Below are 20801 nucleotides of genomic sequence, written 5' to 3'. Positions count from 1 at the left end.
AGCTGGGTGGCTAGTGCCTCAGTCCACTTATGCCCAAGTGCACCATGGCCTACAGTAAGATGGGGTGGGCTGGGGTGGGTAGTGCTTGCTGCTTCTTTCTTGAGCTCTGCTCCACTGGAGAAATCCCAGTCCAGCACCCCCTGCATTTCCAAGCTGCACGCGAACAGGTTTTGCAGGCTGCACTAACAGCAATGCCCCCAGGAGTTACTCCTTACTGACCTCGCCCTGAGGAGAAGGTTATGGTGGGTTAAAAACTGGGCATCAGCCCCTTCCTCATGCTTAGTTAGTGGAGATTGCAGTCGACTCTCTTTCACGTTCGGAGACTGCCCCCCTGCCTCCCAGGAGTCCCAGCTTCACCAGCACAAAGACCCTGCACCCAGCTGGAGCCTTTTCTCCCCACTTTGAGCCTCTGCAGCTGTCACTCTCTACAAAGCTCTCAGATACCTTTCCCCTCCTTCTGTGACCCTGGAGAGATATTTTACATGAGAATTCGAGATTTTTCTCAGAGACAGGATGTGACGACTTCCTTGTTTTGTTCTATCCACCTTGGTTTTCATAGAAAAGGGCAGAGCAAACAGCATATATCTCTGGGAGGAAGATGGATAAATAATTCTCACACATGTCCTGGCCTCTGGAGCTCAGCTGCCAGTCCTGGAATCTTAGCATCTAGGACCAAGACACTTCACAGCGATCATCACCCTTTGCAGAGGAGGTGAGATCACCGGGACTCATCTGCCATTGCAGACCTTTTGCTGCTACCTGACAGGTAAGTGGCTCATTCTCAACAGCTGCCTACACCTCCACTTTTCAGAAATGGCAATCAGAAAATGAAGGTGGGAGGCTTTGGGAGGACGTACAATTAGTGGCAGCATTTTATTATACGAGCTTGGCTGCAGCATGGGATGTTCCGAGTGTGGCCAAGAGGAGATGTTGGCGCCCGTTTAGGTAGGCCCCATCTCAGGAGGCAGGATCCTGATACATCCCATTGCCCCTCACCAGATGAAAAGGATTTCAAGCCTCATGGCAGTTCCCTTCTTGGGGCAGTCCATCTTCCGTAGAGAGTAAGAGGGTGGAAATCCTCCTGTGGACCTGTTGAAATCGAACCAGTGCAGGCAGTGGGCACTGGCTGGGGTCTGCCGGGGGCAAGGGCATTGCAGGGGTGCCAGGGAGGCCAGTGGAAGAGGACCAAGGCCCCACTGACACCTGGGGACTTGCAGCTGGGGGAGTAGAGGATAGGAGACAGGCAAAATTCACCAGTTCCACAGCTTACAGAAGTAGCAAAGCAAAGACTATACTTTCAGGGATAATTTCTATACTTTATTACTAGAGAAGTTTTCCGCTCTGGGACCCCATAGTCTCCTCACACACATGCAGGGCAAAAAATGCCTCCTGTGTTTGGGAGAGCAAGTGACATGGCATTTATTAACAAAAATGGATTTTCCTGCTGGGTTTCATAATGTGGTCACGTAAGTGTTAAACGTAGTCTTAAAATTATGTTAGGGAAATCCCCAAGGTTTTGCTCCGCCCCATGGAGACCCTGGGACCGCTCAGGGCAACACCAACAGTTGCACGGCAGGCAAGGCAGTTCTGTGGGAGGACGTGGCCTTTGGACACTGCCAGGTTCGGAGATGTCCTTGGGAGATTTACCTTTTTGTCAGGAAGACAGTGTTAAGTTCAGGCAAATAATTATATGTGTGGACAGAATCTGAAATACACCAGTATAGTAAGAGTGAGAGATTGTGAATGTGTAATGCAAACGGAAAAGCAGGTTTTATTTTGTTAAGTTGTTCACTAGGGAATCAGCTGAGGTTCCTTCTAATGCTCTTTTTCTCCAATCTTGCTTTGCTAAAAGTTGCAGAAAAGGATGTGTGTAGAGAAAAATGGGACACTTCAGGGTGGATCGGAGGACATCAATCCATAGTGATTCGCATGAGTTTGTCAGGTGGAAGCAGTGATTTTTAAGAGTCACTGAATAAAAACAAACATTCCTAAGTGTATTAGGGAGATGCCGTTTATTTGTGAATCAAAAAGCTTTTTTCTCAGTCTCTTTAATTATGGTTTTCATGTAATAAGAATGATTTATATTTTTAGTGAAAAGTTGTTTTCCTTTCAAACACAGACCTTTTAAAAAGACTTAGCTTGAGTAAGTACCTTTCATTCGACGCTTTTCTTGTGCCTAATCTTAGGAAATCCAGAATAGTACTCGACAGAAATTATGTTTTCAACTTGCCTTTGACATCTGTCCCACTGCATTTTGCTTTAAAATTCTTCATTTAACAATAAATTATCTGAAAAAATAACAGTAGCAAAGCAAAAACTACTCATCTTTAAAGACAGACTCAAGACTGAGGGACTGGAAATCAAAATAACGTCAGAGTTGTTTAGGAATTGCAGGTGCAGGAGGAGAGAACAGGAATGGGGTGGGCTGGGGGCAGTGAGAGAGCAAGAAGAAAAAAATAAAAAGAGAAGGAGAAGAAAGAAATGGGCTTTTGCTGGGTGCAGGCGGTGACATTTCCCAGGACACTTATTTCTCCCTGTGCCTTCCGGAGGGAGCAGCCCGAGGCTCCTGGGAGGACGAGGAGCAGGTGCGCGCCAGCAGAGCTCAGCTGCAGCTGGAGGATCCCTTGGCGGTCCTCACGCACACCGAGTTTCAATCTTCCCCAAATATCCGACGCGTCCAGTCGCTTACTCCTTCCCCAGGCAAAACCTCACCAGGAACAGAACCTGAAATCAATTTACACTGTAATCAAAATAGCAGAGAGTGCAAAGTGTTTCCTTCAAGGAGGGGACTTGAACTTCAACTACGGATTGAACACCCTCGATCCTTAACTGGAGAGTGAGGTCAGAAAGGGCGGACTCACGGCAGCAGACGGGGAGGAGGGTGCTGTTCAGTAGTCGCTGATTTTTTCCTTCAGGAACTCGCCAGACCATCTGTCTCTGACTAAAGGCTTTCAAGATGATACCCTTGAGTGTTGGGAGCCAAGGGACCAGGTACATGTCCCTCCTGGCTGAGAAGATGCTCTTGACAAAGTCTTAGGGAGACCCTAGTTTTCAGTTGTTTTATCTGGCAGTGGGATTTTAAAGTTTTTATTCATTAGTTGGTTGGTTGGTTGGTTGGTGGCTGGTTTTGTGGCTGGCACCCTGGGAGCCGGTCGCTGCTTCAGTGCCTCTGTGTGACGGCAGGTTAGGGTGAGGGTTTGGTCTGCGGCCAGCTGGTTCCTCAGACGTCATGTTTTGGGTCACAGGAGTGACTGAAGGGTGTACCCAGACACACGACACAGCTGGTGAGGAATCTGAATTCGAGAAGCGCAGAGCGAGGCTCTGGAACCGGACGGGGGGGTGGAACCCCCTCCACCACTCACCCACTGTGGGCCGGAGCAGGTCACTCAGCTTCCGGGCCTCCGTTTCCTCAGCTATAATTTGGACCTATTAGTAATAATAATAATACAAATACTAATAATACTTGAGGTATAGATAAGTGCCTGATAGGAAGTACCCAGTGCATGTTTGTTTTTATTACTGTGAGCACGTGTGTGTGTGTGTGTGTGTGTGTGTCTGTCTGTCTACAATCCTCCTCCTCTGAGGCATCCATGATGGAAATCACATGGGTGTCTCACAACAGAGAACGGAGGTCCCTCTAGCACTCCCACGGTTCTGGAACATCCTGCCCCAATCCCCTGTCCCCGGGAGGTGGCAGCCTGCCCCCAGCCCAGGCAATTAGAACGAGTGTTCCTTCTGTGAGGAGGCCAGCTGTGGGACCTGTCTCGCGCCCCATTACCACCTTATGAGGGGACCTGTGTCACAACCTAACACAACCTCGACTAATTCCCCAGAACCCAGCCCACCCAGATGGATGCACAAACACACTCTCAGCCCCGCTTGGTTTTGGAAGGCACTAGTTGGACACTGACATGCCCCTCCTGGCTTTGCTGTCATGGGGCTCTAACCTGTGTCTAGAATCCAGAAGAAAAGACTGAAGCATACAGGAAAAGAGAAGGGAACAGAAGAGAGGGTGAGAAGGTACACAACCAGTGTAGACCCCTTTGCTAGAACCCTTCCTTGCAGCTTCCCCACCTCTCACAGAGACGCTTCCACCAGTAGCCGCAGAGGGTGAGAGTCCGGACTGTCCAGCCAGAGCCTGGACCCTGCCCAAGGCCTCTCCCATGTCATTGTGTGAATCGGATTCCAATAACTGAGAGCTGTCAACATGGCCCCGATCCAGGGGACCTCCTGTCCTTGAGACCTTCTTGAAACACACCTGGAGCTGTCCCAAACTGTCCTCTGTTTGTCCCCTCAATTTCAGCTCTAGGAGACAGGGCCATCAGCCCATGAGCCTCACGGGCCACCCCTCTTCCCTTGTATTCCTGCCTACCCGGGTCCCTCTCAGCCTAAGGGTCCCTGGGAAGCCTCCACCACCTCATTAACTCACCCTGCACACCCCTCTGATCCTTCGGCCACTGCACGGCCAGCAGCTTTGAGAGTCCATCCTTCACACCTGCTGGTGGCGTTGCTGACAGCGTGGCCCGTGTCCTGCGGCCACAGGACACCAGAAACACCTGCCATGCCAAGGTCTCAGAAGAAAAGCCAAGCCGTGGGGGCAGACGGGGAGACAGAGAGGGCTGGACAGAGGAGCCCACCGCGGCCTTCCCCAGCAAGGGCACTGTGATGCAGTGAAAGACAAGGGGTGCAGTCCCAGGATGAAGACAGTGTGGACGTTTGCAAGGCAGAGGGGAAGGGGGGTGCTGACTTTGATTTCAAGAGCTCCCAGCAACCCGTGGGAGTGGGCACTGGTCTCTTCCATGGTTCAGGCAGAGATTTAGGTCCAACCAATTAAAAATCTGCCTAAAATCTTGCACAACTAAATGCAAGAGAAATATGGAGAGTTTTGTGTGTCTCCAGACTCACTGACTGCAACACACTCGCTGGGCTTGAGTCATTAGTGGCGCCCAAGGGAGCAGAGCATCAGGAGTGAGGGGGCAGCCCTTGTCTGGGCTGGGTCTGGGCCTCCTGGGTCACAGATGAGGAAGGGGTGGCTAGATGGGATGACTCCATCACTGTGGCCCCGAAGATGCTCTCGACAGAGACAGTTACCAGCTGGCCTCCTGAAGGCACAACTCAAGGTCCCAGGCCTGGAGGAAAGTGTCCCAGGATGTCGTTGGGGCTGGCAGGCAGCCACCCGCATGCACTCCACTTCCGAGAGAGCAGAACTCTGGGTTTGTTCCTGTGTTTTGTGGACCCAATGTTCCGGACCAAAGGGAAGTGGGTCGAAGGTTGGGTTGGTGGCGGTGAGGCAGGGAGAACGAAAATGCATCTGAGATCTTCAGAGACTGCCCTTTGTTCGAGCAAAGTCACTAAGCCCAGAAAAGTGGGGGGGCACTGAGCCCCTACACATTGTGTGACTCTGTTCCTGGCTCTAAACAATAAGCAGCACAGAAGCTGCTTCCTCTGGGACCCTTCAGCCTTGTCCCCTTGCAGCTCTGTGAACCTGAGCAAGGCCAGGGATGCCATTAACAGTGTCCCCTGGAAAAATTAGAAGCAGCTCTCACATCCAGCTAAAGAAGTCAAGCACTGAGGCTTGTCAGGAATTTGAGAGCAAGACAAAAATAACTGAGGTCACAACTGACTTCGGGTCTGATGGAGTGAGTTCCAGCTCCCCCCACCTCTGCACGTCGCTCCAGCATCCCTTTGTCCCTCTCCAGGTGGCCCCCACTGCTGAAGAGAGATGGTGGATTTCCCAGTCTCCCTGGACTCCTTGAAGCCAGCATCTCTGACCAGAAGTCTAGTCTTCCTCATGCACCTCCTCCTCCTTCAGCCTGGGGAGCTGAACTCAGGTATTGTGTGTGATCTGTAGCCCAGCCAGCCAGGACATGAACGCCACCCCTCCTGCCAGGTGCTCCCCAGGGATAAGATCTTAGAACAGTACCAGGGCATGCCAGATGCTAAAATACAAAAAGGACTTCAATCCTGGTTGTTAAAGAAACACCACCCCTGGGCATTATCCAGCCTGCAGTGTTCCTCCACTACCTCTCCAGCTCCCACCGCCTCTTGCACACTTCCCAGCACTCCGAAATCCACAGGCATAGCAGGGAGCCGAGCAAGAGGGTGCCAGGGAACTCATCGGCCTGTGTTTGTGCTGAACCCATTGATACACGTTTTTAACTTTACCCCTTGCAAAGCTTCTCTCATGACAGATGTAGCCAACAGAGGGTGTAAACTAATAATTCAAAGGTGATTTCCTAATTTCCTGGGCTGGAAACCAGGAATACTGGGGTGACCGCGGCATAGCCCGGGTCTTCAGCAGTCTGTAGTCAAGGGAGGGGTGTGGATGTGGCATAAATGGCTGTCCATTTATGTGACCATGGCTGAGAGAAAGAGAGAGAGAGAGAGGGAGAGAGAGAGAGAGACTTTGGGAGCACAGCTAAGAGTAATGATTTGTTCCCGGAAAGCTGAGGAGAGCCATAGAGAGGGAATATAGTTTGAGCAGAGGCTTGCAGGATGCACATTCTCCAGGAAGATGACAGGTAGGGGATAAGCTGAGGCAGGGTGTGCCCAGGGAAACAGCCAGACATCGGTGTGTGGAGGGACAGCCGGAGAGAACCTGGAGAGGGAAACTTGTCGGAAGGGTATTGGATATTCACCCAGCCGCCAATGAGGAGCCTCAAATAGTGTGAACAAAGCAAGGTCCCTCCATTTCCTGTGGGCCAAGTGCAGGACAGGGGGGGTCCATGACGGGAGAGCTTCGGGATGCTTTCAGCTGAACTTGGAAAGAAAGGAGAGGAGAGGTACAGAGGCCAGAGAGAAGAGTGAGTGCCTGTGGGGCGGCAGGGATCCGTGCATGCGGAAGACCAGCGCAGGAGCAGCGACTCTCATGGGAACTGCAGACAACAGACCAGACCAGAGGGAGTAGAGAGGCCCCATGAAGAAGCCTTCAAAGAGGAGGGTGATCAAATGAAAGAGCCCAACAAATAAGTCTCAACAGAAGGATTTGGTTGACCTTTTGATAAGAAAACCTGTGGAGCAGGGAACCCTCGTAGATGATTTTTGATACCCTTTGTAGAACCTGTACATGTGAATTATTTTTTAAACTCAGAAAATCAGGCAAGCAAAAATAAGAAAATATATATTCTCATCATGCAGAAATTACCATCATCAGCAATTTGGTGTCTCCTTTCAGATATTTTTCTCTGCACATTTATGCAAATATATGTTTTTTACTTAAGATAATGTTGTACAGATTATTTTGAAACTTGCTTTTTTGATCAAAGATTCCATTTCACTTCATGCTTTCGTCATATTTACATAATTGTCCCCAAAATAACATTTGTACCTGGTTGGATGAAACCAGTTACCAGCTCAGCACCACAAATCTGGTTGTGATGTCACCTGTGTGTTTAATTGTGCACTCACGTTTTTTCGTAAAAATTACTTGTTCAAGGATCGGGGCCAGTTGTCCTGCAGAGGATCTTACCTTTCTTGTTTGCATGGCTTGCTGTAGATTCCTCAGTTACAAAGGGGTGTGATAACTTTTTTTCAATTGGATGAGGGTTGCTTTTGCCTGTTCTGACTTGTCATCCTAGAGGTCAAGGTGCTAGGCCCCGAGTATCCCGTCCTGGCCCTCGTCGGGGAGGAGGTGGAGTTCCCGTGCCACCTATGGCCACAGCTGGATGCCCAGCACATGGAGATCCGCTGGTTCCGGAGCCACACCTCAGACGTGGTGCACCTGTACCAGGAGCAGCAGGAGCTCCCTGGCAGGCAGATGGAGGCGTTCCGGAACAGGACCAAGTTGGTCAAGGACTACATCGCCTACGGCAGTGTGATCCTGCAGCTTCACAGCATCGTCCCCTCCGACGAGGGCACATATGGCTGCCGCTTCCTCTCCAACAACTTCTCTGGCGAAGCTCTCTGGGAACTGGAGGTAGCAGGTGCGTGGACTGACCTAACGCCCTGCAGGGGAGAGGGAGATGCAAGTGCTTTGCCCGAGTAGAGGTAGAGTCACAGAGAATGGAAGAATGTTGGTAATTTTTAAAAAACATAAAAGCTGATGGATAGGTCCATTCTCAAATGAACAAACAAAACAAACAGTTCACCAAAACATACACAAACAGCCCTTAAACATATGAAAAGGCTGGGCACAGTGGCTCAAGCCTTAATCTCAGGCTTAATCCCAACACTTTGGGAGACCGAGGCAAGCAGGTCACTCGAGCCCCAGAGTTCGAGACCAGCCCGGGCAACAAAGGGAGACCCCATCTCTTAGCCAGGTGTGGTGGTGCATGCCTGTAGTCCCAGCTACTCAGGGGGGCGAGGTGGAAGGATCTGGGGGCAGTGAGCTTCACTTGCCACTGCACTCCAGCCTGGGCGACAACTGTGTCTCAAAAAATATATATATATAATATATCATGTATTTATTTATATATAATATATCATATTATATATTATAAATTATAAAATTATAAAATTTATAAATATATAAAATATTAAAATGTTATATGTTATATATAATACATTATGAGTAACAAAGTTACTCATAGGGAGAGAAAGGCAAATCAAAGCTACGTCAAAATGCAATTTATTTTTAACTGTCAGACTAACAAAATTTCAAAAGCTCTTCCACGTGCTGTTGATGGAGCTATGGAGAAGCAAGCTCTCTTGTACCATGTTAGTGGAATTCAAGGTTGGAAAGCTCCAGGACAGGGGAATTTGGTAATACTTAAGAGGACTAGCTGTGTGTCTACCCTCTGACACAGCAATCCCACCTCCAGGAACTTACGCCACCTCCGACGCCTCCAATATGAAAAAGCATATGTATGAGTTTAATCTTTGTAAAGCTTTTTAAAAACAATTGCAAAATAGTGGAAACCACCTAAATGTCCAAGTATAAAAGCTGAGTATGCTCTATCCACCCAATGGAGTAATCTACATTATGTATTATGCATCTGAAACAATGATAAGGTGGTCTCTGAATGGATGCAGAGTGATTTCTAGTATTGTTAAGAGAGAAAATTAAAATGCAAGGTTCAATAATACATACTTGCATGCGTAAGAAAGAAGGAGAAACATTGCCAAAAGGAACATAGGAAGGATAAACAAGAAATTAATGAAATTGGTTACCTAGGGTGAGGTGTGATGACATGGAAAGGATGGAGTTTTTTTCCTGATATACATTTCTATACAGCATTGGCATTTAAACCACATTAATGTTTTGCATACTCAAAATATAATGCTAGTTCCACAAGGATGGAGAGATAAAGGAGTGTGTATGACGCAGGCACTGGAGCTCTGGAGGGATTCAAGAAAAAGAGAAGAGTCACAACTCGAATGTATTAGAATTTAGGGTGGTGCTATTCTTCATTCTAGGAAACGGGCCCTTACCTGATATGATTAAATGCCAGGAGCCCTTCCCCACCCAATGACCCCCTTCCCATTTCCAAATGTCCCTGAGGGGTATTATTGTCCCCACATGCTACCACTGATTTAGAGTCATTTCCAGCATTTCCAAATGTCCCTCAGGGGTATCACTGTCCCCACATGCTACCACTAATTTAGACTGTCATTTCCAGTCCATGGGTGGGGAGCTGCAAGCCCACACATGTCTTAATAGCAGCCACACTTCATGATGCTTTATGGTGACTACAAATGGTGAACAGTGGCATGAACTTTAGACGTGATTTCTCGGAAGGACCCTGATCTTTCCCACTCTTCCTGCCTCCGCCAGGGCTGGGCTCAGACCCTCACCTCTCCCTTGAGGGCTTCAAGGAAGGAGGCATTCAACTGAGGCTGAGATCCAGTGGCTGGTACCCCAAGCCTAAGGCTCAGTGGAGAGACCACCAGGGACAATGCCTGTCTCCAGAGTTTGAAGCCATCGTCTGGGATGCCCAGGGCCTGTTCAGTCTGGAAACATCTGTGGTTGTCCGAGAGGGAGCCTTCAGCAATGTGTCCCTCTCCATCCAGAATCTCCTCTTGAACCAGAAGAAAGAGTTCGTGGTCCAGATAGCAGGTCAGTGGTTGTCAGCTCACACCCGTCTTCCTAGTCCTCACGTCTACATACACATTGGCCCAAAGGCAGTCTATAAAGACACAATGGTATTGCGCCTGTCTGCGTATAGGGTGTGTTGGCCTTGACACCTGAAAAGTCAGTAACCTGGATATTAGGAACACACTAAGAACACTGCTGAGACCCCAGACAGTCAATGAGGGAGGCCCCAGAGAGCCCACCTTTCTGTGCCTAAGGCCATACACTAAAACCCAAAACTCTACTCGTCAGAGGCCATCATGGGAGCCAATAGATTCGTCATGCTATCTCCCAAACAGTATTTATTGAGTTTCCGCAATGTGACCCCAGTCCCTGCCCTCAGGTCCCCATGCCAGTGGGAGATACAGACAATAAGCAAAAGAAGTGCATCCTGTCACATCACGTTAGAAGGTGGTAGGTGCAGCCGAGCGCAGTGGCTCACACCTATAATCCCAGCACTTTGGGAGGTCAAGGTGGGTGGATCACGAGGTCAGGAGTTCAAGACCAGCCTGGCCAAGATGGTGAAACCCCATCTCTACTGAAAATACAAAAATTAGCCGGGCGTGGTGGCAGGCGCCTGTAATCCCAGCTACTTGGGAGGCTGAAGCAGGAAAATCGCTTGAACCTGAGGGGCAGAGGTTGCAGTGAGCCGAGATCTGGGCGACAGAGTGAGACTCTGTCTCAAAAAAAAAAAAAAAAAAAAAAAAAAAAAAAAAGAAGGTGGTAGGTGCTGTAGAGAAAAATGAAGCAGGCCAAAAGTAGTGGGGACTTACACTTAGTGAGAGAAAGGCAAATCAAAGCTATGTTAAATGCAATTTTTTTAACTGTCAGACGCAAAATTTCAAAAGCTCTTCCACGGGCTGTTGATGGAGCTACGGAGAAGCAAGCTCTCTTGTACCATGTTACTGGAATTCAAAGTTGGAAAGCCCCAGAACAAGGGAATTTGGTAATACTTAAGAGGACTAGCTGTGTGTCTACCCTCTTACAGATAAGGCACATCCGAGAAGTGGGTGTTTAGGCAGCGAGCTGAAGGCAGGGTCATGGTTAAAGTCTTATTACGAGGCAGCCACCAAAAGGTTTCAAGTTCATGGTTCTAATTGTTTTACATTTTCAGGACAAACCCAATCTATGGGCCATTTTTCACAGAGTCCAAATCAATAGCTATTTTATTATAACAGAAAAGAAATCTCACCCTTTGATATAGTCGGTCAGATACAAGCCAATGCATACATGTTCTCTAGATAAATGATAACTTGTCTGCAAGTAGGAGGACTTGGCAAACCACTTATCACACACGGTTCTAAATCTCCTGGGAACTGGGATGGCCATCTGTGTGAGCCAACTGTCTTTAACCAAAGGAAAAACAAAGCATGTGATATGTCTACGGCAAGCCTGTAGTTACGAGTTGGAGCCATGCAGCTAAGCTAAACTCCCATGAGACAGGGATCTCCATGGCAGTGCTCTCCCTTTTATGTTTGCATTTCAAATACGCCGCCCTTAGGAAAAATATTCTTGGGTTGTAAAGAAAGAATTGATACATTTTCTAAGGAAAATGAACTAAGAGAGGGGAAGAGGAAAGTGTCTCTCTTTTTGCACCAGGAAAAACCCAATATTTTCTTTGTAGCTTTTAATATAAATCTTAATTTATATTATTTATATTTATTATGAAACTTAAGTTTATATACAAATTTTTAGATGGGTAAATGTTTGCATGCACGGACCCCTTTACAGAGGGCATGATTCACATGGATACCTTTGGGAAGGTGGTGGGAAGGGCAAAGCCAGGGGCCTGAGAGGGAAACCTGCCGGCCGCTGGCAGAACAGCCAGGAAGCCAGAGGGTCGAGGCGGAGGGTCACAGGTCAGAGAGACAGTCGGCCCTGAGCCCGTGCTCTTGACCCCAGGCGATTGCTTCACACACCATCTGTTGTGAGGACCAATCCATTGTGACCCAGTGTTCTTGTACCATACAATAAAAACGCACTGCTAGAAAAACAAAATTAAAAGCCAAAGCCCATTAATGTCACTTATAAGCCAGACACAAAAGAACAAATGCTGTCTGATTCCGCTGATGATGTGGGATTACCTGGAGAAGTCAAGTCCACAGGGGTGGAGAGAGTATATGGAGGGCGCCAGGGGCTGGGGGGTGGAAGAGGAACTACTGTTTAATAAGTACAGAGGTTCAGTTTTGAAAGATGAAGAAACTTCCGGAGATGGGCGGTGGGGATGGTTGCACGACATGGTGAATACAATCACGCCCCTGAACTGTACACTTAAAAACGGTTAAGATGGGAAATGCTCCGTATATTTTACTACAACAAAAAAATATATATTTTTTAAAGATCTGAGATCAAAGCACCATTTTCTAATAATTAGACGACACAGAAAGTTACTCTGTTAAACTGCCACAGCGTTTGTGAAAGGCCAATGTGTTCTGCGCTGGCTGGCTGGTGCTGTGGGCGCTGCCCCCGGCCTGGTCCGGCCTCGGGGCGGGTCCCGCCTGGGGAGCCAGGAGGGAGGTGGGAGCTGCCAGGCCACGCGCGCGTGGTTTCGTTCTCACTGCTTCCAAAAGCGCGGTAGGAACCGAGGTAGAAGCCGAATGTCTGCAAACAAGCAGGAGACGAGCTGTGGACTAGACAGCGCGGGCGCAGAGCGGGAGCTCCTTGGACGTCCAGCGCCTGCCAAGCCCCGGGACCCTCCCGCGTGGGGCAAGAGTGGGAAGAAGCGGAGCGAGGGCAGCGCGTGGCCGCAGAAGCCGCGAGCGGGGCTGGGGCGCCGGTTCCCTCCCGCACACGCTGCAGCTCGCCCCGGCCCGTCCGCGGATCGCGCTCGGCTCCCACCTCCACGCGCGTTTCACCCGCGGCTGCCCCACGCGCGTTTCACCCGCGGCTGCCGGCCGAAGGTCCCTTGGGAGGTTTTCCGGCGCGCAGCGGGCAGGCCGGGCTTGCGTCTGGGTGTTCAGTGGCGCCTGAATCGAGACCGCCCCGGGGGGTGTTTTCCAGGCGTGTTTTCTCCCGGAGCCCCTCCGTGGAAGGGCGCTTTGGTCGGGGCCCTGGCGGCGCTGCTGGCGGTCCTCGCGGCGCTGGCGCTGGGCTTCCTCCGGCTGCGGCGGCGATGCCAAGGTACCGGCGCGGGGCCGCCCGCCCAGCGGGCTGTGCTGGGGGCAGTGGGGCTGGGAGGGGCGTCCGGTCCTAGACCCCGGGCCACGGGGGCGCCTCCTCCCAGGACGCGGCGCGGGAACGGGGCCTGGAAAGAGCCGGGGACGCACACTCAGCCTCACCCCTCCCGTTTTCCCTTCAGAAAAGCTGAAGAAGGAGGCGGAGAAGAGAGAAGGTGAGCGGGGACCGGGCGCTCTGCACCCACCTCCCGAAGTGCCCGCCCGCAGTGCAGTAAATCAAAGGCTCTGGACCCCATGACGAGGGTTTGTTCCAGCGCAAGGTGTCAGGGCGGCCCCCGGGAACGGCGATCAGCGCCCTCGGTGGGGAAAGGGAAGATTGTTCATACGGGCAAAAGCGGAGGTGCTGAACGGTTGCATCTTCCACGCAGAGGTTAGCGTACGGTGCCAGGGTTAATTGGCTGCTGTTGATTACACCCTCGGAGCTCGCTTAACATTGTACCGTACGGAGGTGCCAGCGTCATTGCGTCCAGGTTTTCATGAAGCTCAGGGAGTCGGGCTGATGGGTGACACCTCAGCACGAGGTCAGGAAGCAGCGGTCAGGCACCAGAGCAAACAAATAGCCGTGTTATGTGAGGCAGTGTCCAGGGCTTAACGCTTCCCCTGGGCATAGTAAATTTGGAAGGCTCCGACCTCTATTTTCACACTAGCACCTTCCTATGGAGAAGGGGAGCCAAGCATGGGCACTTCCCCATCCCCTGCCTGGAGCCTCACTGTCCAGCCCAGCCTGGGCCCCCAGACCACCGGGGATGGAAGTGCCACATCGGAGGTGTGGCCTCAGTGTTCATCCACCTGTTCTGTCTGCTTCATTCCCCAACCTGAGAGTCTTTCTTCTTTTTTTTTTTTTTTTTTTCTCTCTCTCTCTAGGGAAACTCACTGCAGAGCTGGGTAAGTTCTGGGTGCGGGGCCACAGTGCTGCCTGTCAGCCAGTGGGGTGGACCCCTGTGCCTCTGCAGTGGGAGGAGAGGCTCCCTTTGGACAGAGTCGGCTGGCAACTGTCTAATTCTAGACTATCCCTGTGAGCCTCCACCTCTTCTCTTGCTAAGGGGCTGAAAGGGTGGCTGCCTGCCACTGTCCAGCTGCCTGAGACCCTCCGGACAGACCCTGCCAGCTCCTCCCCTGCAAATTAGACAATTCAGTTAAAATTCCGTCATAAAACGTTTACTGTCTCTGGTTCATCTTCCTAAAATATCCTTCTTTTTTTAATGCAAATGGCACTAGGAAGGGTGACACCTTTAATTTGCACCAAACTGGGAATAATTTCTCAGATTCACTTTTCTCCCCAGAGGGACTCAGAAACGTAAAACTGTGGAATGTGTCTCTGCAGAGAGGAAGAGAGAGTGAACCCAAGGGAGGGGGAATGGAGGAAAAGGCCATCGTGGTGTTGGGGTTGGGTGCGATTCAGATGAAACTGTAAGGTTGGGGAAGCTTGTCTTGACGTCTACCTAGTCCTTCAAGGGGAATGAAAAAAAAATAGCCCTAATAAGTCGTTAACACTATAGTATGAATTGTAAGTCATAACACTATAGTACGAATGCCTCTACCAGAAGCATTTACCTTTGAAAGAGCTTGACACTGGGTGGACAGATCAAAGGAATGCATTTTTAGTAGCAAAATGTTGGCGTCCTTGGTATTTGGTCAGGGGAAATAATTGGGTGTGATGTCCTTCCAGTCCTTTAAATAATGTACCCAGTAAGTGACCCTGAGGCTCACATAGGCTGCGCTCATTGCCTGGACTTACATAGGAGCTCTGCCCCCAGGAAGCTTGTGATTTCAGACAGAATGAACAACCTGAACCCTGGGAAGAGGCATGTCAGTACTAAGATCTGGTTCCCCCTCTAGGCCCTGTGCAGATTTCTACCTTTGAGCTAAGATAGGATGAGGCATAAGAGTCCTGCAGGTGGGACTCCTTTTTGAGGGCAATGAAGGGGCAAAGATGCAGCTGCAGGAAAAAAAAAAAAAAAAAAAAAATGAGGCTATGATTAGCAATGGCTTAAGACTGAGGAAGCTCTTCCCAGTGGCCTCTTGGGAAGATGGTTCCACCATCTGCAGGCTGATGTTTTCTTTGTGTGTTCTGCCTGCAGAGAAGCTTCAGAAAGAGCTTGGTAAGTGACCCCTCTTAGAACTATTTCTCTTTATTCATCATTTTGCATCTGGCTCCCGATATATCTTCTCATCTCCCAACCAGGTATGATGCCCAGGCAGGACCCCTGCTGGTGGTGTGGGTGGCGGGAGAGAGGGGAGGGGAGGGGACGCGGTGGGTGCAAGATGTGATGTGTGAGCGGGGAAGCTTGGGGTCCTGATGTGCTAATTTCCTGCTTTTCCTTGGTTGCTTCAGACTGGAGACGGGCTGAAGGCCAGGCTGGTGAGTGGAATCCGTCTCTCTCTGACTCTTCCTCATTTATGTCTGAGCACCCCGGTCCAACTCACCCTGATGAACCTATCGGGCTTCATTCTGGTTGCATTCCGCGGCCTCACACAGCATGTGTTAATCTGTGTCACTGGGTAGAGGTTATACTCCGTCCTGAGGACTAAGTGTGCTGCAAACCACTAGTTCCAATCCTGGTTACATATCAGAGTTACCTTGACTCCTGGTGCCCATCCTCCAAGACAGACTCATGGTTCTGGCATGAGTGTGTTGCTGTGCATGTAAATACTTCTCTGTATACCTTCCTCTATCCACCCATAATACAGATAGTCTGATGTATATAGTTTGTATATATTCTTGCAAAATGTGAATATCGATTTATGCATATGCATCTTAGTTCATGTAAGTGACATTTATGGTTCCGTGCTGTTCCTTGCTTTTCTCATGCTCACCATGCTTTAATATCCATCGCTGCCACTCATGTGTATTCAGTCTGTTTTTCCTCCTTACCACAGAGTGTCATTTTAGCCAGCCACCCTCCTGGGGAAGGTATCCAGGCTGCCTCTAACTCCACAACAACACTGAATGCATAGTCTCAAACGCGTTGCCTTACGGCCCTGTGTGGAGATCTCTCTGGGGTCTATAACTAGGAGGGGGATTGCTGGCCCATGGTGGGTGTGTCCCATGGGGTAAGGGGATACTGGGATACCCTGAAGGCAGCGTCCTCATCCTGCCACCAGCCATGCAGGGACATTCCATGTGCCCACATCTCATGTGAGCCAGCTTTCTAAGTTTGCCAGTCAATGGGGATAAGTGATGGCTCATGGTTCTTTAGGTTTGCACACCTGTGAATGCTGAGAAGATTGAGCATCTCCATATATGCTAGTTAGTTCGGGAGCTTCCTCTACTGAAAACTGCCAGTTCGTATCATTGACCCATTTTTCTTTTGGGATTGCTGTCTTTTATTATTAACAGGAATATTATATGTCTCTGTGTGTGTGTGTGTGTGTGTGTGTGAGAGAGAGAGAGAGAGAGAGAGAGAGAGAGATATTAATCCTTTGTGGGTAAACATTGTGAATTCCTTCTTCTGTTGTGCCATCTGCCATTAGCTGTGTCCATAGTTCCCCTTACTGAAAAGGAATTATTAATTTTGATAAAATGTAATCCATCACCTTTTTACCTACCTTATGGTTTGTGTTTTTGAAGTTTCATTGAAGAAAACCTTCCTCACATTTAGGTCACAAAGATATTCTCTTACACTTTCTTCTATTTCTTTTTCTTTATGTAACTACAAAAACCTTTCTACTATCTTTACATTTGCATCTTTAATCCATCTAAAATTTGCCATTTTATGAGGTGTTGGGTGAGAATCCTGTGATTTTTTTCCATATAGTGGGTTGGGCTTCCCAACGCCATTTACTCCACCATTCCAGGGTCGCCACTGATGTGGGGATCCACCTTTGATGCACATTGGATTCCTGTCTCTATATGAGTTTGTCCAGTGGCCACCTATTACATCATTGTTTTTACTGCTATGGCTTTTGTAGTATCTGGAAGTACAAGTTTTCCTTCTCCATTTCCAATTCCTTTTTTAAAGTGAATGAACTTTTTTAAAATATAAACTTTAGGATAAATTCATAAATCTCCCCAAAAAATCCAAAAAGGAGTTTTACATAGGATTGCTTTGAACTTACAGATAAACTTAGGGAAAAATCAACATCTTTGTAGAATTGAGATATTCCACACAAGAGCTATTGTGTTTAAGGCTTCACCAGTTATCCTGACACAAAACTGGGGCAACAAAGCCTTGCTGTAAATATCTGGAACTCTGAGAATATCTTGTGTTGCTTTTGCTTTTGTGACTTGGGGATATCTTTGTTGCAAAACAAAACAAGATAAAACACAACAGAAATCCACTCAGATTGATTCACATTAAGAATGGAGGCATGTCACGAAAAGACAGAACATCTGGAGGGCATCTTCGGGATCTGTCAGGCTCAGCTGGTCCTCCTGGGCACAGCCTGGCCAGTCAGAGTCTGAGGCTCCACGTCTGTGTCTCAGGGCATCCAGGCTGCCTATAGAGTCTCTTCACTTACATGCTCCATTCTCCTGCTTTTTTCAGCAGAATTTCAGCCTGCATGTAGCTCTGGTATCAATGACACAGGCCTCTACTGGATCTAAAATTTCTCAGGAAAATACATGGTGAACCCCAAGACCAGTCTGAATTCAAGCCCATTGTCATGGTGGGAATGGGTTCATTCTCGCTGCATGCATCCCTCATGCATCTGGAGCCTTTGCTAAGGTTCCAGAGTTACTGACTGAGATTTCTGACCTTTTTTTCTCCTTCTCTGTTTGGTTTCAGAGTGGAGAGCAGCCCAAAAATATGCAGGTAACTGAAGCCAGGAAACTGATTTGTGTTTTGGGTTGGCTGGATCTTAAACAGAAGGGAGGTGGAGAGATCTGAGATTAGAGGTTGGGGCTTTCTGGGAGCCGAGTATGGGGCCTGCACACACAGACACACACACACTTGCAAACACGCCACATGACACATATGCCTGCATGTGTAGGCACACATGCGTGGTTGCATGCACACGCACGTGCACACACACACGCACACGTGAGCTCCCAAACACGTCGCTCCTCGGGGTTACACTACGTTTGTTTCCATCTGGCTCGGGGCTATTTGCAGGCGAGAGTGCAGAGTTTATAAGGAACCTCCCGGATCCTCTGACAGAAGGGGTCCCCTAGGTTCCCATCTGTCAGATGGGATGGGGTGTTGAAATGTGGGGCACTGCACTAGATGAGCTCAAAGGTCCTTTTAAAATCCTTTTTAAAACTTTCTGAAGGACTGGATGTAAAAAAAAAAAATCCAAAAACTTCTGTAAAATGACGCTCAGTGCTCTCCTGATTATGTCAAGGTCACACGGGGTGGTGCCACCAGCAGGAACTAGAACCCGCCCATAGGTCCTTCCCCTTGACCGGGACGTGGCTCCCTTCCCGCCAGCCTGCTTCCTTGTTATCTCTGGTATGGAGTTCAAGCAAGGGCAGGATTCCTTGTCACTATCAAACACGCAGGAGGGACTTACAACATGTCACTTCAGTCCCGGGGAGGGGGTTTGCAGGGGCGAGGGTCGGAGTAAGGGGTTCATTTCCCTGATGATTGCACCAAGAGAAACTAGAGGTTTGTCCGTCTCGGGGAGGAGACGGACCGGCCCAGACCGTCCTGGGCGCGCACTAACGCTGCGGCTCTGCGCAGTGGACGTGACTCTGGATGCGGCCTCCGCGCACCCCAGCCTGGAAGTGTCCGAGGATGGCAAGAGCGTGTCTTCCCGCCGGGCGCCGCCAGGCCCCGCGCCGAGCGACCCGCAGCGGTTCTCGGAGCAGACGTGCGCGCTGAGCCTGGAGCGGTTCTCCGCGGGCCGCCACTACTGGGAGGTGCACGTGGGCCGCCGCAGCCGCTGGTTCCTGGGCGCCTGCCTGGCCGCGGTGCCGCGCGCGGGGCCCGTGCGCCTGAGCCCGGCGACCGGCTACTGGGTGCTGGGGCTGTGGAACGGCTGCGAGTACTTCGTCCTGGCCCCGCACCGCGTGGCGCTCCCCCTGCGCGTGCCTCCGCGGCGCCTGGGCGTCTTCCTGGACTGCGAGGCGGGACAGCTGTCCTTCTTCAACGTGTCCGACGGCTCCCACATCTTCACCTTCCACGACACCTTCTCGGGCGCGCTGTGTGCCTACTTCAGGCCCCGGGCCCACGACGGCGGCGAACGTCCGGATCCCCTGACCATCTGCCCGCTGCGGGTGAGAGGGACGCGCGTCCCCGAAGAGAACGACAGTGACACGTGGCTGCAGCCCTACGAGCCCACGGACCCCGCGCCGGACTGGTGGTGAGGCGCCCTCGTGGCCGCAGGACTGGCCCGGGAGGCTCCCCGGATCCCAGGCCCGCGCTTTGCTCTCCTGCTCCGGCTGAAGTGAGCAGGTGCACCAGCCAAAATGTCAGCCAGGGGGACAAAGAGGGGGACCTTTGCCTACGTAGATGCGTATGTGTAATGCGATTTTCTTCAAGGAAAGGAGACACGTCCAAAACTCATATGCGGATTGTGGGGCTGAGCGAATGAGTACAAAGACATCCACGTCGCTGAGAGCCGGGGTTGCCTGCGGTGGGCGGTGGGAAAGAAGCCAGCGTGGAAGAAAGACGGGAGAAAGCTTTGGTGACTGCATTAGAGGGATCAGTTAATTTGCATAGTTTTATATTTTTTGTATATGTTTGCTAGCTCTAAAAAAGTCCAGACGCAATGACACTTCGTAAGCAACGAGTTCACCTAAGTAAGGCTCAGATCCTAGTTTTAAATAGCATTTCCCATTAAAATGAAGTTGAAGAAACAGCTGCTTCTGGGGCTGGGGCAAAAATTTCAAGGTGAGCCTGGAGCATTGTGTGGTAAAGTAAAATAAGCGCTCAAAACGTGACGGCAACATGGCAAAAGGGTAGAGGAGCCAGGCTGAAGGAACCTCCCTGACCAATTGTGGGACAATTTGAACATCAGGATGAATAATGACAGGGGAGATGATAACACACTGAATAAAAACATAATCCTTGAGTTCATGCTGATACTCAAATTTCTTTTTAAAAAGAAGAAACAGGAAGGTTTCTTTTAGAGGTGAAGTCTAATTATTGGTGAGAGTCTTTTGGAGAACAGGGTATTTTCAGTCTCAAAACAGTGACCTTATACACTACTTATAAATTTGAAAGGGGAAATTTACAAATGGAAATTTACTTTACAATGGAGACGTCTACCAGATCATCCAAGTGATTAAATTTAACACCATCAATGATGGCACCGAGGACATCATTAGTTTGACAATTGGGGAAAATGAAACACGAACAGGATATCACTGGAGAAGTGTTCTACACCCCCTACCCCCAAGAGAGTCTCTCTGTCAGCCAGGCCGGGGTGCAGCCTCAACCTCCTGGGCCCAAGTGATCCTCCCACCTCCGCACACAACACCATGCCCAGCTAATTTTAAATTTGTTATGGAGACGGGGTCTCACTTTGTTACCCAGGCTGGTCTCAAACTCCTCACTCAAGCAATCCTCCCACCTGGGCCTCCCCAAATGCTGGGTGTACAGGCATGGGCCACTGTGCCCAGCTTCATTTTCAGAGTGAGGCATTTGTATTATGGCTATGTAGAATATTCTTGTTCTTAGCAAACATACTGAAGTTTTTAGATATAAATTACCACAGTGTCTGCCACTGAATTT

The 20801-nt window shown here is 49.8% G+C and overlaps 1 protein-coding gene across 2 annotated transcripts; it reads left to right on the top strand.

Moving 5' to 3' along the window:
* The first annotated feature begins 399 nt into the window (after window positions 1-399).
* On the top strand, window positions 400-20418 carry LOC126956280 (butyrophilin-like protein 9). 2 transcript variants are annotated; one of them, XM_050793125.1, is made up of 11 exons: window positions 543-766; window positions 5700-5831; window positions 7578-7922; window positions 9713-9994; window positions 13010-13129; window positions 13308-13340; window positions 14050-14070; window positions 15267-15287; window positions 15521-15547; window positions 17913-17939; window positions 18807-20418. In XM_050793125.1, the coding sequence occupies exons 2-11, from the start codon at window positions 5723-5725 to the stop codon at window positions 19430-19432; spliced, it is 1611 nt and encodes a 536-aa protein (XP_050649082.1). In that variant the 5' UTR covers window positions 543-766; window positions 5700-5722; the 3' UTR covers window positions 19433-20418. The 2 variants fall into 2 exon arrangements, with proteins under 2 accessions (XP_050649083.1, XP_050649082.1); XM_050793126.1 differs by lacking the exon at window positions 5700-5831 and having other exon boundaries at window positions 400-766.
* The last annotated feature ends 383 nt before the right edge of the window (window positions 20419-20801 follow it).

Source organism: Macaca thibetana, chromosome 6 (genome assembly GCF_024542745.1).
Source record: "Macaca thibetana thibetana isolate TM-01 chromosome 6, ASM2454274v1, whole genome shotgun sequence".
NCBI classification, from domain to species: Eukaryota; Metazoa; Chordata; class Mammalia; order Primates; family Cercopithecidae; genus Macaca; species Macaca thibetana.
This window is presented reverse-complemented; position numbering and strand designations above follow the sequence as displayed.